The 15,370-nt window shown below is 37.1% G+C and overlaps 1 protein-coding gene and 1 pseudogene across 2 annotated transcripts; one reads left to right on the plus strand and one right to left on the minus strand.

The window, feature by feature from the left end:
* Positions 1–1,082: 1,082 nt before the first annotated feature.
* LOC120130568 lies at positions 1,083–9,133 on the minus strand (annotated as a pseudogene).
* Positions 9,134–10,685: 1,552 nt separating this feature from the next.
* On the plus strand, positions 10,686–14,502 carry LOC120131067. 2 transcript variants are annotated; one of them, XM_039148179.1, is made up of 5 exons: positions 10,686–10,707; positions 11,267–11,308; positions 11,432–11,934; positions 13,308–13,348; positions 13,434–14,502. In XM_039148179.1, the coding sequence occupies exons 3-5, from the start codon at positions 11,778–11,780 to the stop codon at positions 14,304–14,306; spliced, it is 1,071 nt and encodes a 356-aa protein (XP_039004110.1). In that variant the 5' UTR covers positions 10,686–10,707; positions 11,267–11,308; positions 11,432–11,777; the 3' UTR covers positions 14,307–14,502. The 2 variants fall into 2 exon arrangements, with proteins under 2 accessions (XP_039004110.1, XP_039004102.1); XM_039148171.1 differs by lacking the exons at positions 10,686–10,707; positions 11,267–11,308 and having other exon boundaries at positions 11,315–11,934.
* Positions 14,503–15,370: the final 868 nt, after the last annotated feature.

Genomic DNA, 15,370 nt, shown 5'->3' on the forward strand with positions numbered 1-15,370 from the left:
GTTATTCTGTACATGGTCGCTCGGCCATGTTTTTTTGTTTCCCGAGGATCAAAGCTGCATATTAGAAAAGGCAGCTTTTAAAGCAATTAAAGGAGATAAGGTTTAGTCGCAGCAACTTGAATCCCCCTTTTCTCCAAACAATAAATACGATTTGTCTGATAGCAAACTGCAACTTGGATGGAATAGATCAACCTGTTAGCCATCAGTGCATACACCTGGGAACAATGAGAGCTCTAAATAGGGACCTCTCCAAAAATTTAAAGGCTTTCCGTATCGTTCTCGATGCCTGTATAAAGTGCTATGGTTGCTATAAAACTCCGACGAATACTCGTATATTCATACAAGTACATGAATTTATGAATATACACACAAACTGGTTTGTGCATGGAAGACAAGTACAATAGAAAGATAGCAATAAAAACGATTAATCGACACTTATAAATCAGTATCAAACCCAAATATGAGGACATTTACACCCAGGTGCTAAATTTAAACTGCACTTTGGATTACGGCAACCCTTTCTTTCCTATCTGATGCAATTCACAAGCCACATGCATACACGAAAAATGCTAAACAAGTAGATTCTACCTTAACTTCATTATAAAAAATAAATATCAGTTCATCAGCCAAAGTGCCAAAAGTCAAACAAGACTTGAGGGTTTTTACATGGAAAGTAAATTATTAGGAACAAGTTACAGAGCCTGAAAATCATCAAGTCCAGGCCAAAAATGATTGAATGGTGATTTGTATCATCAAATAATCTTATTCTTGGTCGTCCAAGACAGCATAACGAGTAGAACATAAGTTTCTCAAACCCAATTAGTCTGCTCTTCTGGTCTAGGCTGGCTTCATTGAAAAGGGGAAAGGTCTGGCTTCAAAATTTGCGACAACTGTTTAGATTGGGTAGACAAGGCAACAAGTGAGAAAGGTGAGTAGAACCTTGGCAGAGGATGGCTGGCAGGGTTTAAGATGCCATTCTGCATATCTTCACGCAAAAGAATCAAAAGAACTGGCATATACACGCAAAAAGTAAATAAATGAAATGAGACACATATTTTACCTGTTGAGTCTAGAACCCAGGACTAATACCCATGCTTCCTATGCGAAACTTGGTTTACATTGGACAACCTGGTGACAGCTAAAAACCAGGCAAGGTCGTAACAATTGAAATTAGAGAAAATCACAGGTGATCAAAATTTTTTAACTAGATAGGTAAACATTTACCCCCGAACAGAATTGCGACAACCATGATTTCTATAGATGTCACCTCCACTCTGGAAAATGATAACATAAAACATTCAGAGGAAATAATGGAATTAACACATGAAATACAAATTATGCATGCAGACTTAAATACATAACGGGATGGATAGTTCTCACATGCAGATGTTGTACTTTAGAAAGCACCTGGCTGCAATAACCAGATGCATCCAACAATAACAAGCTTCTGCATCTTCGCAGGGAAATGTTAAGGAGGAATTAATGAAAAGACAAGCTTACATAAGTTCCTTTATTGTCACTTGCAGACAGATCACTAGGGCTGTATCCCCCCATGTAAGAAGAGTATAAACGATTACGTGGTTGACCATCTTTGTTACCAAACTTGGGGCCATCTGACATGTCTAATGACAAGGGAAAGTAGGGAAGGGCAGGCAGAAATGTGGAGGCTGCCCCTTCTCTTTCAAATATATTGGCTCTCAGGCGCAACAGTACTTGTGAAAAGGCATTGCTAGCAACATCAAGACTTCCAATAATCTGTACCTCGTTAGAAGATAAAATTCCCATCGTTTAGAAAAGTCTGATCATGATATTGAGTGAACGATACAGGAAGAGTGCATGTGCACACCAAAAAGTATAACTATTCACCTGAACCATCTCTTCATCTTCATATACAACTTTGGAAGGGTTTCCTTAGATAGTATGCGAATACTAGCTCTAGTAGCACTCATCCCAGATACTATTGCCCAACCTTTACCAATAAGACATCCAACCTGTTGGCTGGGAAAAAGTAGACGGGTGGTGATTATAGAATCTCCTTATTCTCTTTCTGTTTTTTAACTGCATCGTGATTGCAAGCGCATAGTGGCATTTATTGTAGATGATGGGTCTTCAATAAACTGCAGAAATAAATAATTTGGCATGACACATAAATTTCTTGATATAATATCCTCAGTAATAATGTAGCTAATTTTAAGAATTAATATATTCTTACCTCCTTTATTGATATGAATATAATGCAATCATCTCCTTCGGCCGCAGAGCTATCAAATTTTATAGATGTCCCAGACTACTGTCTGATAATACCACCACCTATTCCAATCACACCCCAATATTTCCAACTGGGCATACCAAACGAAGAGAAAATTCCTTTGCAGAGCCGTCATCTCTTCTAGAAGAATAATTGCCATAAGAACCCATAAGGGGAGCATTCATGTACTTCCCATCAGGTGAATTCATATTAGATAGAGAGGAGAGAAGCAAGTGTTGGGCTCTTGAAGGATTCTCGTGAAGGCGAGATGTCACATGATAAAGAGCCTTCTTCACAACTGATGGCTCTCCAACTATCTGAAATCCCCACAGAGAAATTGAATGAGTAAACAAAAAGTCCATGAGATGATTCAAAATCCCCTAATAAGCTGGAAACTGATACATTATTAAGGAGGATATTAATATACACTTACAACATAAGGACACATTTTAAGGTAAGAACTTCCTGGCCAGAAGCCTCATGAAGATCAATTTACAGATCTTCCAAATCCCATCATTTACAACTGAAGAACATACAAATTTAGGAATAAAAACTCTTTCCTTTCTAGGAAGAGAGACCGAAATTGTGGGCACAATGTATCATCAAGATACAGTTAATTTCCTTTTAAAGAAGTCTCATTCAAACACTTCTCATGACTCGTAACCATACATCACCACAATTCGTTCAAGTCTAGCCATATAAATTACAAAATTAAATCTACAAGGGATAATATTCAGTTAAACAACCAACACCCTTTCTCCTATTTATTAAATTAACGACATAAAACACATGGTATATCTTTTCACATAAGAAAAACAACTTTACCTGAAGAAGCTCATCAGAACTCAAAGCACACGGAGGCAAATGCTCGTTACTTAAAACCCGAATCTGAGCACGTGTTTTGTTGAAAGTAAACAAAGGGCGGCTGAAAAATTTGGCAGAGCAGCCGGCTGTTAAATTAAAAAATTTAGGCAGCCAACTTTTGTGGGAAAAATTAAAAATATAATTACAATTTAGTCATTGTAATTTAGGGTATTTTCAAGATTAGTTCTTAAAGCTTCAACTATAAATACCCTAGCTCATTTAGCTTCAAAACCATCCCAAAGCATTCTAGCTTTCTTCCAATACTAGAGAGAATTTAGAGAGTTTCTTGAGAGTTCTTTTCTCTTTTTTATCAAGAGAGAATTATCATTGTTTTCTCCTTGGTAGATCGAGAGAGGTTGTAATTCCTATTTTCTCATAGTGAAATTCTTCTACCGTTGCCCGTGATTTTTACCCTAAATTTTTTAGGGGTTTTCCACGTAAATTTTTTGTCTCTTTTATCTTCATTTTTATTTTTTCAAATTATCAGTTGCGATTTTGCTCTATCCGATAGCTGTCTTCCGCAACAATTGGTATCAAAGCCAGATTTGAGTGTGTAATATCTGCTTATTGTCTTTGTGGTTGCCACCAAAAGGTAGATCCTCCAACATAAGAAAATAAGAAGGTATTACCCATTCTTTGAGGTTCTAGAGAACTATTCACGATAGTGAAATAGTGGGAGCTATCAATAATAGAAGCAATGGCAACAAAATTTAACATTGAAAAGTTCAATGGGAGAAATTTCTCACTGTGGAAATTGAAGATGAAGGTCATCCTGAGGAAAGACGGGTGTCTATTGGCTATAAATGAAAGGCCGGTGGAGTTCGCAAATGACAACAAATGGAACGAGATGGACGGAAATGCTATGGCAAACTTTCATCTAGCATTAGCAGATGATGTATTGTCAAGCATCGAGGAGAAGAAGACAACTAAGGAGATATGGGATCATCTCACCAAATTGTACGAGGCCACATCGTTGCATAATAAAATTTTCCTTAAGAGGAAATTGTACACTCTCCGTATGTCAGAATCTACTTCAGTGACGGAGCACTTAAATACACTGAACACCTTATTTTCTCAGCTTACATCCTTAAGCTGTAAAATAGGAGAACAAGAACGTGCTGAACTTCTACTTCAAAGTCTACCGGATTCGTATGATCAACTCATCATCAACTTGACAAACAGTAATGTCACCAGTCTAGTCTTCGATGACGTTGCAGCTGCTGTCCTACAAGAAGAAAATCGGCGCAAGAACAAGGAAGACAGACAAGTAAATCTGCAACAAGCAGAAGCGTTGACAACGATGAGAGGGAGATCAACAGAACGTGACCAAAGTAGCAGTCATAAGCATGGTAGATCGAAGTCGAGGAGCAAGAAGAATTTAAAGTGCTACCACTATGGAAAGAAGGGTCACTTGAAGAAGGATTGTTGGAGTCTAAATAAAAACTTCAATCCACAAGGTAATACCGCAAACACTTCAGATGATGGAGATGCTCTATGTTGTGAAGCGTCAACCACCGTGGAAGGTAGAAAGAGATATGCAGATATATGACTCATTGATTCGAGAGCAACATATCATATGACCTCAAGAAGAGAATGGTTCCATCATTATGAACCAGTCTCAAGAGGATCTGTGTATAGTTGCAATGATCATGCCTTAGAAATCATTGGCGTGGGAATCATCAAATTGAAGATGTATGATGGAACAATTAAAGTTGTTCGAGATGTGCGGCACGTGAAAGGCCTGAAGAAAAATTTATTATCCTACGGATTGTTGGATAATAATACAAGCAAGATTGAAACACGGAAAGAAATCATGAAGGTGTTCCGTAGAGCGCTTGTGGTGCTGAAAGGCAAAAAGATAGCTGCAAACTTATATATACTGAAGGGAGAGACTTTGGTAGAAGCAGAAGCCTCTGTTGCCTCATGTAGTTCAGATTCGACAATGCTATAGCATCAGAAACTTGGACACATGTCAGAACAAGGAATGAAAGTTCTTGTGGAGCAAAAGTCCTTGTGGAGCAAAAGCTACTTCCAGGCTTAACAAAGGTATCACTTCTTTTGTGTGAGCATTGCATAACAAGTAAGCAGCACCGGTTGAAATTCAACACATCAAATTCTAGAGGTAAAAGTGTTCTAGAATTGGTTCACTCTGACGTATGGCAAGCACCAGTTACATCCCTAGGCGGGGCAAAATACTTTGTCTCATTTATTGATGACTACTCTATGAGATGTTGGGTGTACCCTGTTAAGAAGAAGTATTATGTGTTTTCCACTTTCAAAAACTTCAAAGCGCGGGTGGAACTTGATTCTGGAAATAAGATCAAGTGTTTCAGAACAGATAATGGAGGAGAATACACAAGCGAAGAATTTGATGACTTTTGCAAGAAATAAGGCATCAAAAGACAGTTCACAGTGGCGAACACTCCTCAACAAAATAGAGTGGCATAACGGATGAACATAACCTTGTTAGAAAGAACAAGAGCAATGTTGAGGGATGCAGGCCTAGAAAAATCATTTTGGGCAGAAGCAGTCAATATCGCATGTTATTTGGTGAATCGAGCTCCATCAACTGCAATAGAGCTGAAGACACCAATGGAGATGTGGACTGGTAAACCAGCTGATTATTCAAGCTTCCATGTATTTGGAAGTATTGTGTACGTGATGTACAACTCCCAAGAAATCTCAAAGTTGGATCCAAAATCCAGGAAATACAAATTCTTGGGGTATGCTGATGGTGTAAAGGGGTATTGCTTGTGGGATCCCACTGCCCGCAAAGTGATCATTAGCAGGGATGTTATCTTTGTAGAAGATAAACTACAAAGAAAAGAAGACGATGATAGAGCTGAAAAGTCAGAGACTACACAGATACATGTGGAAAAGGAGGATGAACAAGGAGATTTTTATGAAGCAGAACCAGCACATGATGAACAAGAACCAGAAAGTTATAAAGTTCCAACAACTCGTCAATCAGATCATGTGAGAAGACGACCCAATTGACACTCAGATTATATTATAGAAGGTAATATTGCATACTGCCTTTTAACAGAGGATGGTGAGCCATCAACATACCAGGAGGCAATAAACAACTCAGATGTTTCACTGTGGATGATGGTGATGCAAGAAGAAATTGAAGCCCTTCATAAAAATAATACATGGGACCTTGTTCCACTACCACAAGGAATGAAGCCATTTGGTAACAAATGGGTCTTCAAAATCAAGCGAAATTGTGACGATCAAGTTGAGAGGTATCGTGCAAGACTGGTGGTCAAAGAATATGCTAAAAAAAAAGGTATTGATTTCAATGAAATTTTTTCTCCTATGGTTCGACTAACAACAGTTCGAGTAGTCTTGGCAATGTGTGCTACATTGAATTTACATCTGGAACAACTAGATGTTAAAACATCTTTTCTTCATGGAAATCTTGAAGAAGAGATTTATATGCTCCAGCCTGAAGGTTTTGAAGAAGACGAAAAGAAGAACTTGGTTTGCAGGTTGAACAAATCTATGTACGATCTAAAGCAGGCGCCGAGGTGTTGGTATAAGAGATTTGATTCCTTCATTATGTGACTTGGATACAACAGACTTAATGCAGACCCTTGTGCTTATTTCAAGAGGTCTGGTGATAACGATTTTGTTATATTGCTGTTGTGTTGTATGTGGATGACATATTGGTTGCAGGACCCAACAAAGATCATATTGAAGAATTGAAGGCACAACTGGCTAGTGAATTTGAAATGAAGGACTTGGGATCAACAAACAAGATTCTAGGGATGCAAATTCACCGAGACAGAAGTAATAGGAAGATTTAGCTTTCACAAAAGAATTACTTGAAGAAGATCTTGTCAAGATTCAGCATGCAAGATTGTAAGCCAATTTCTACCCCTCTTCCTATTAACTTTAAATTATCCTCTAGTATGAGTCCTAGCAGTGAAGAAGAGAGGATGGAGATGTCTCGAGTGTCGTATGCATCGGCAGTGGGAAGTTTAATGTTTGCTATGATATGCACAAGACCAGACATTGCACAAGCAGTGGGAGTGGTTAGTCGGTACATGGCGAATCCAGGCAAAGAGCATTGGAATACAATAAAGAGGATCCTGAGATACATCAAAGGGACCTCAAATGTTGCAATATATTATGGAGGATCAAACTTACTAATCAATGGGTATGTAGATTCTGACTATGCAGGGGATTTAGATAAAAGCAAATCTACTACAGGATATGTGTTCAAAGCTGCTGGTGGAGCTGTAAGCTGGGTTTCAAAATTGCAGTCAATTGTGGCTACATCCACAATAGAAGCAGAATATGTAGCAGCTACACAAGCCAGTAAAGAAGCAATTTGGTTGAAGATGTTATTGGAGGAGCTTGGGCACAATCAAGAGTATGTCTCTCTGTTTTGTGACAGTCAAAGCGCCTTGCATCTGGAAAGGAATCCAACATTTCATTCAAGGACAAAGCACATACGAGTTCAATACCATTTCATTCATGAAAAAGTGGAAGAATGAACGGTAGATATGCAGAAGATCCATACCAAAGACAACATAGCAGATTTCATGACGAAAACGGTAAATACTGATAAATTTACTTGGTGTCGATCCTCTTGTAGCCTGACGGAAATATAAGCAACATAAAGGTATAAGGTAGAAAGAATGATGTGAAGATATGATTGTTCCAATCAAATCTTCAAGTGGGAGATTGTTGAAAGTAAACAAAGGGCGGCTGGAAAATTTGGCAAGCAGCCGACTGCTAAATTAAAAAATTTAGGCAGCCAACTTTTGTGGGAAAAATTAAAAATATAATTATAATTTAGTTATTGTAATTTAGGATATTTTCAAGATTAGTCCTTAAAGCTTCAACTATAAATACCCTAGCTCATTTAGCTTCAAAACCATCCCAAAGCATTCTAGCTTTCTTCCAATACTAGAGAGAATTTAGAGAGTTTCTTGAGAGTTGTTTTCTCCTTTTTACCAAGAGAGAATTATCATTGTTTTCTCCTTGGTAGATCAAGAGAGGTTGTAATTTCTATTTTCTCATAGTGAAATTCTTCTACCGTTGCCTGTGGTTTTTACCCTAAATTTTTTAGGGGTTTTCCACGTAAATGTTGTGTCTCTTTTATCTTCATTTTTATTTTCTCAAATTATCAGTTGCGATTTTACTCTATCCGATAGCCGTCTTCCGCAACATGTTTTGCTCATTATAGTTTGAATCACTCGTCCACCTTTCCCAATAACATAACCAATCTGATCAGATGCCACAAGCATTCTCACAGTAACCACGTGTGTTTGCACTTCGAAATCTTCATCCGCATGTAACTCTTCAACAACAACCCTATCATGTACCCTAAACAAAACATCCTGAGCAGGCGAAACAAGCTCATTGTCGCCGTCACCGAGGGGATTCGTTTCCTCACTAGAGCTATAAATCATAACCACCCTCTCCTCACAACCTGGCATAGCTTCACAAATCCTAATGTAATGTTCGACCTACTATCTGACCTTAATGTTTGACAATCTCACCACCTCTCCCTATAACACTCCCAATCCTTTTGACATGACATAAATAACGGTAAATGCTGTCTTCAGGCCCAATCCCATGCTGTTCATTTTCCTTACCTTCATTCCTCCTTTTACTCTCTCCTCCTCCATTTCCAGCATAGTCAGGCTGAAAATGGGATCTTTTACCGTAATCGTTTCTTTGACCAGCCATAACAACCGCCTTAAGTTCAATTCTCGATCTTTATAACAACTTGAACTAACTGCAGTATTCCAAAATCAAAAATTGGATTAAAAAAGGAATAAATTTGTAAACTTTCTCAAGCTCTTGAATCGTAACATGATAATTATAACAACAAAAATAATAATCAGACTTAAAAAAACTAAGAAAATTGAACGAACAAATAATAGCCAGAATGAAACAGATCGAATATGCAGAAGGAAGAAGACATTGAGTAAAGAAGTGAAGGGAGATTAAGGAGAAACAGAGGAACGGAACGGAAGAATAGTAACGGAGAGACGTATACTGTTAACTTTTTAATTAGTTCGATACACAATTGTTGTTAAAGTTGGGCTGAATGGTAAAATTTTATGATACGAAAAAAAATTATAAAATTTTACCGACGGATTTATAATATTTTAAGAGACAAAAACGTATTATATAAAAAATTTAAAATTTTTTAGACGGTGATCTTCGATCCATCGAATGCGATTTGATGTGATACTTCCACCAAAGTTCAGTAAGCATCCTTCATGCCATGGGCACCGGTAGGCTCCATAGTCATGTTCTTGAAGATGGAGAATACTCGCAAAATGAGAACTTTTTGGGGGGGGGGGCAAAGATGGGCAGATAAAACATGTGGGAGCATTTTGCAAATGAGTCTAATTGTTGCCATTAAATTGATAATGGTTGGTTGCCAGCCAGTGCAATGAATATGATTAGGCACGTATGAATTTATTTCAATTTTTAATTAGGCTGCTCTTAATTAATCAATAAGCGTAAATGAGGCATTGATTTAATTAGTTACGTAAATGTTCTTTTTATGATTTATGTTTGAAGTTTGTGGGTTATCTCATCCAGAGTTCGGACCTACGCCCTCTCATTACGAGTAAAAGTTGCAAAACAAAAATACTTGGGATGGTTTTATAAATACACAAATAAAGGATGTCCTAATCTGAAAATTAAAAAACACACAGTAATTAAATGGCTTAATATCAAAATAAGTGCTCAAACTATACCATTTTTCCTAAATAGGTGTCTAAACTATTTTTTTTTTTTACTCATCTCGGTGTCTAACATCACAAACGTTACCTATTTAGGTACCCTAGCCGTCAACTGTGTTAATTCCTCCATTAAGTGACAAGTGTCACAACATGGTAATTTTAAAACTTTTATTTAAAATTAAAAAAATAAAATTATATATTTAAAAAAAAAGAAAACACAAATTTTGAAATAAACCCAAAACTTTGAAAACCTTTATTTCAACCCCTAAACTCATGTCGATCGGCTATCTTTTACTGTCGACGAAGCTCCACCCGACCTCCCCTCCCCCTGGCGACCAAAAACCCCATGAAATCATGACCGATTGACGACGAATCAACGTTTTGTACCCCGCAAACCCTATGATAAAAATCGTGATCCCAAGCGATTTTGACAATCAATCGACAAAAACTACGACGATCTATGAGTAAGAAGATGGTAGGGACTATGTCAGTGGCGGTGGTCGTGGCAAAAAAGGGTGATTGTGGCGGATTAAGGTTAGGATTTTGGATTTTGGTTCTGTTTTATAATATAATAAAAATTATTTTTTTATAAATATCATAATATTTTTAATATTTAAAAAAATAAATTTCAAAATATAACATGACATTTAACGGGAAACTTAACATCGTTGACGATCTAGACACTTAATTGGATAATATTTTATAAAGCTTAGACACATGAAGGAGTCAAAAATAGTTTAGTTAGGAAGACGGTATAATTTAGACACTTATTTTTATATTAAGCCTAAATAAATTATTTTTCCCCAAATAAATTAGGGTTGTTCTCCTTTCTCTAAAATCACCACGCATTCCTTCCCGATTGCAGTTCGTCTCCTTGGAACAGTAAGTTCCCACATTCTCTTAGTTCTTTTAGTTTTTTATGGTTTTTTCTAGTTTTCTCATTAATGTTCGTTAATTTAAAATTTTGGTTTTAATTACTTGCATAATCACAGCTTCCAAGTCTCTCTGAACTTTTCTTTAAAGTTGTTTTAATTATCTTTCATTTTTTTGGCTTCTTTGCTACTTTTCAGTTACCTGTACTTGGCTTCCATTTAGGTTTTTCAATTTCCTGAAATTCAGAAATTATGAAAATTTTGCATTTTTAAGCTGTTAGGTTCTTTGCTTTATGACTATGTGAAGTTCAAATATAGAATTCTCTATAGTTATTTGCACTAATTTTTCTTAGATCGTCTGAAAGTATTGAAATTTATTACTGCCATTTCTATTTTTTGGAGCAACTGCAAGGAAGTTTGGACAGTGGGTGTTTGGGAAATAATATGATGAAAGTCTATTTGATCATTAGCTTAGGGGGACATTTTTTATCCTCCTCGTTCATGTTAAATTTCGGTTGTTTAGAGGCATGGTTTTTACATCTCATTGTGCTTTTATTTTTTCCTGCCAGGTTTCTGTTTTGTTGGTAGTGGCCAACTCTCAGAAGGAACCGGTGAGAGGACCTAACATGCGTGCAATGAAATGCATGCTTTTAACATACTTCACTGATGAAGTTAGTGTGCTCCTTGATTCTTATATTTACTGAAGTTTGGTCTTAACATCAAAATGGTTGCAGAGAACGTAACATATTTCGAGGATGATGTGATTCTTTGAGTTACTTGTTGGAAAGCTTTGTAAAACTTGAAAGCCTGTTGAATTAAAACTTGTGAGGTTTGCAAAAAATAGCTAAGACGGGGTCGCTGTGTTGTGTGGCTGCAAGGCCGCATGGGTCTAATACAGCCAGTAGAGAGTGGTCCATAGGCCCTCAAGAGCCTTATTGGCGAACTAATACTAGTTTCTCGCCACCTCCTTCGAGATGGGATTTCCATTTTCAACCCGATGGAGTATCATCTGGTTCGATTGATGGGAGTCAATTGTATGAATCTTCTACATCTCCGAACAGAAAAGAAAGTAGGGGCTGGATGAGGAGAAACCTTCTTTACAATCATCAACATTCTGCATCTGATGGTGCACGGACCTTTTTAAGTAGTCCATCTGACTTTTCTCAGGGTCCACAATGGACACCTCCAGTAATACAAGAAATCACTCTCGATGATTATGAAACAACAACGAGAAGTGGTAAGCTACTTAAGAGTGTCACTTTCATTGTTAAATTGTATCAATATTGTCTGAGCTTTTATTCTCACTTCCACCCTTTCATTTTCCTTTGCTGGACATGTTGTCTGACAGTGGATGGGAAATTTGGTAATTATTTTAAGTACTTTTTTCCCGTTTTGTAACTTATAATTCTCAAGTGAAACAATGATGTAAAGTCTTATAAATAAATAGACTTGTCATTTATGATTCTCAAGTAAAACAATGAAGTAGAGGCTTATAAATTAATAGATTTGTAAAACGGATGTATGTTTGTGTACAAACATTCAAATGATATGATATCTTCCTATGACAAGGACAAGCTGTGCTCCTCTTAGTCCCTTTAGATGGAGAGCGGAAATGTCTGGTTTCTAGCTAGCTTTAGTAGTTCAGTTAGTAGGTTTCTGCGCTTAGTTGCATTATTCATTGTTATCTCCTTTTTGTATTTGATATTTTTATGTAATACTTCCGATCCTTGTCCGGTGCCCCGCCCTCCTTTTCTATCAAAACACTGTCATTCAAATAGAGGTTGCATTGAAGTAAGTGTAAAAGAAAATGCAACTGAATTTCCAGCCTAAACACCTGAAATAGCCATTGCATGTCATCTGATTTATTAACATGCATTTGATTTGCATTATCTTTCATTGACCAATCATGAATATTAGCTGTGGCCTTAGTGTAGAAATGTCAAACGAAAGTTGTAGTGATAAACTCGTAGACATCTTCCTCGACGTACCTCATAAGATAACAAACTATTGAACCTAATATTGAATCATTGGAAGACTGGCCTTTGTTATGTCTTGGTTTTCATTCTACATTTTGCAGTCAAAACTTTCTTCAATTGCCTTAATATATTTTCTTTGCTCCTTTATTGATTTTTATACATCTGAAGCCTTGTAGACATAAGTTTATAATTGTCGGACATTTTTCCTTGGATGCATCAGATTAAGAAAATCATCATGTGAAAGAGAAAAGGCTTTCATTTCTTTTATAGTTATAGATTGTGAAGGTGTCTGTTGCCGTACCCATTGATAATTCTAATTTACTGTTGGTTTATCTTGTCTGTGATGAAGTTAGAACTACAGAACTAAAATATCCTTTGCTGATTTAGTCCTAGACCTATTTGGCCAATTTCTAAGCTAAACTGAACCTATAGAGCAATGGAAATTCTCCATAATATTTAGGTGCTCTTCATAGACATTTCTTAAGGCATTTCTGTCAGCTAGTGTGTCTAGGTGGGACACTATGGTTGGCACTTATATTTTAAAACTTGAATTTTGGAGACATACTTGAAAAACGTTTGAATTATTTCCTTCAGCTTTGACTGAAACAACCTATTGTTGTCTTTTCCTTGTAAGATCATGCTGGTGGGCAATTACCCTTCACTTCTATTGTTGAGGTACCTTATTCTCATCTTCAAACTGGTGATAAGTTGAGAATGTTTCCCTAGAATTTATGTTCCTTAAGTTGATGGAATTTTGCAGGGGACTTCAACAAATGCAGATAGTGGAGTCTCCACTTCATCTTATTCAGACAGTAGTGAGTCTGAGCCCATGTTCAAGCAATGTTTGTCATCTCATCGTAACATTTCAAGTCGGTATTGCTTTTTGTTCAAACCTATTCACCCCTTGTCCTTTCCCATGGAGACTCCTACCACAGAAGCCTTGGACTCTACAGTTGCAGGGGTTTCAGATGATACAGCCACACCACAAAGAGATTCCCAAAGCTGGAGCAGTGCTAGCAGCAGCAATGATATTGCATATATTTCTGAGCCATTTGAACCTGTGATGTTTAATCGATCATGTATCCCATCTAGTGGCTTTAAATGTGATTTGTGTGAGAGACATCTCTCACAGAGATCGCCTTGGAGTGCTCGTAGGATTGTAAGAAGTAGTGACATGCCTGTTGTGGGGGTCCTTTCCTGCGGGCACACTTTCCATGCAGAATGTTTGGAGCAGACGACACAAAAGACTCTTATAAGTGACCCTCCTTGTACCGTATGTGCCAAACTTGAAGAGCAAAATTCGCCAGAGAACGGAGTCTTTTCTAGGTTTAGGAATAGGATCTCAAAACTTAGACCATTTTCTGAGGATGGGCCATCAAGGTCTTGGAGCTGTGCACAGGTGGGAGATTGTGTTCAAGGGGCTTTGCAGCCTCCCCCACGAAGTACCATGCTATTGCTTAACCAGAGTCGCATGAAGAAAAATCTCTTCGTGAAGGTTAATTCAAGTAAAGAATTTCCCGGTAAACTGAGGAAAAGTGGTTCGGCGTCTTTGCAAATTTTTAGTGGGAAGTCAATCGTTCAAGGTGTAGTTGGGTGCTCGAAGACAATTGCTGGTCCAAGTATGAGGACTTGAAACTTGGCATGTTTATGAAGGTTGAATTGTTGCTGAATGACATTTGATCGAGTGGAAACTAGGAGATGTTGTATAGATATTATTTTGTGGAAAACTAAGGTTGAAATCTATCAATTTCGGTTGTGTTGTACTATTTATTTGTGATGATGGAAGTGCTGAATGTGGAAACCAAATTTCTTTTGTTTGCTCAATGGTGGAAACCACATTAAACTTGCAATACCAGAAGCTTTACTCTATTGTATAAATAAAGTAGGTCATATTTGGTACTTGCAGTTTTGTCTTTTGTGGTATTTATATTTTTAAAATGTCCAATGTAGTGTGTATATTTTTAAATTACCTAATGTGGTACATGAAATTTAACAATATATTTAATATGATATTTATAATTTTATGTATAATTGTAAATTTTTATTTATTAATTTGATATCTAATCTAAATATCATAATTGTACATGAAGTGATGGTTTAGGATACAACACTTCAGTGTTATTCCTTGCAAAACTTGCAAGGAAGGGTTCTTGTCAATTGTGGGTGAATAAACATACGCAATTTCTGAACCAAACTTGTATCCCCACGTAACACGAACCAAGTGACATTCGGTGGTAAAATAATTGTTGTTATTTCTTTGAGATTCCAGGTTCGAGCATCAAGAATGTAATGCGTGCGAGTGTTCAATGTCAAATAGTTAAAAATTATTTTTAAACACATACCGCCTTGTATTTACCCCAGATTAATAAAAGAAAAAATTTATCCCGTGGGGATGGGGGGCTCACATCCACTGAATTTGTTTTACTGTGGTCTATTCTTGGGGACCATTCTCTCATGTGACTTTTGGTAATACCTCAGACAATTGCTGCTAAGCCAAGCACATTGGTTCTTATTTGACGTTCGCCATTCCTTCTTTTGCAATCCCACAAACCCCATGTTCACCTTCTGTCAAATTGGCAAGATGACACAAACTCCTGGAATTGAATTCATTCCCAACCAGAAATGAAGACAACAGTTAAAAAGATGATGCTACAAACCGGAAATGCAACATTTATGACCTTGCTTGACCAATCCACG

Source organism: Hibiscus syriacus, unplaced genomic scaffold (assembly GCF_006381635.1).
Source record: "Hibiscus syriacus cultivar Baekdansim isolate YM2019G1 unplaced genomic scaffold, ASM638163v2 tig00001674_pilon, whole genome shotgun sequence".
Lineage (NCBI taxonomy): Eukaryota > Viridiplantae > Streptophyta > Magnoliopsida > Malvales > Malvaceae > Hibiscus > Hibiscus syriacus.

Bases quoted from the DNA above. Each gene is read 5' to 3' on its own strand.
- LOC120131067 (XM_039148179.1), top strand. From the start codon at position 11,778: ATGAGGAGAAACCTTCTTTACAATCATCAACATTCTGCATCTGATGGT. The intron at 11,935-13,307 runs GTAAGCTACTTA...TTTCCTTGTAAG, and splicing joins TGAAACAACAACGAGAAGTG to ATCATGCTGGTGGGCAATTA. The intron at 13,349-13,433 runs GTACCTTATTCT...GGAATTTTGCAG, and splicing joins CCTTCACTTCTATTGTTGAG to GGGACTTCAACAAATGCAGA.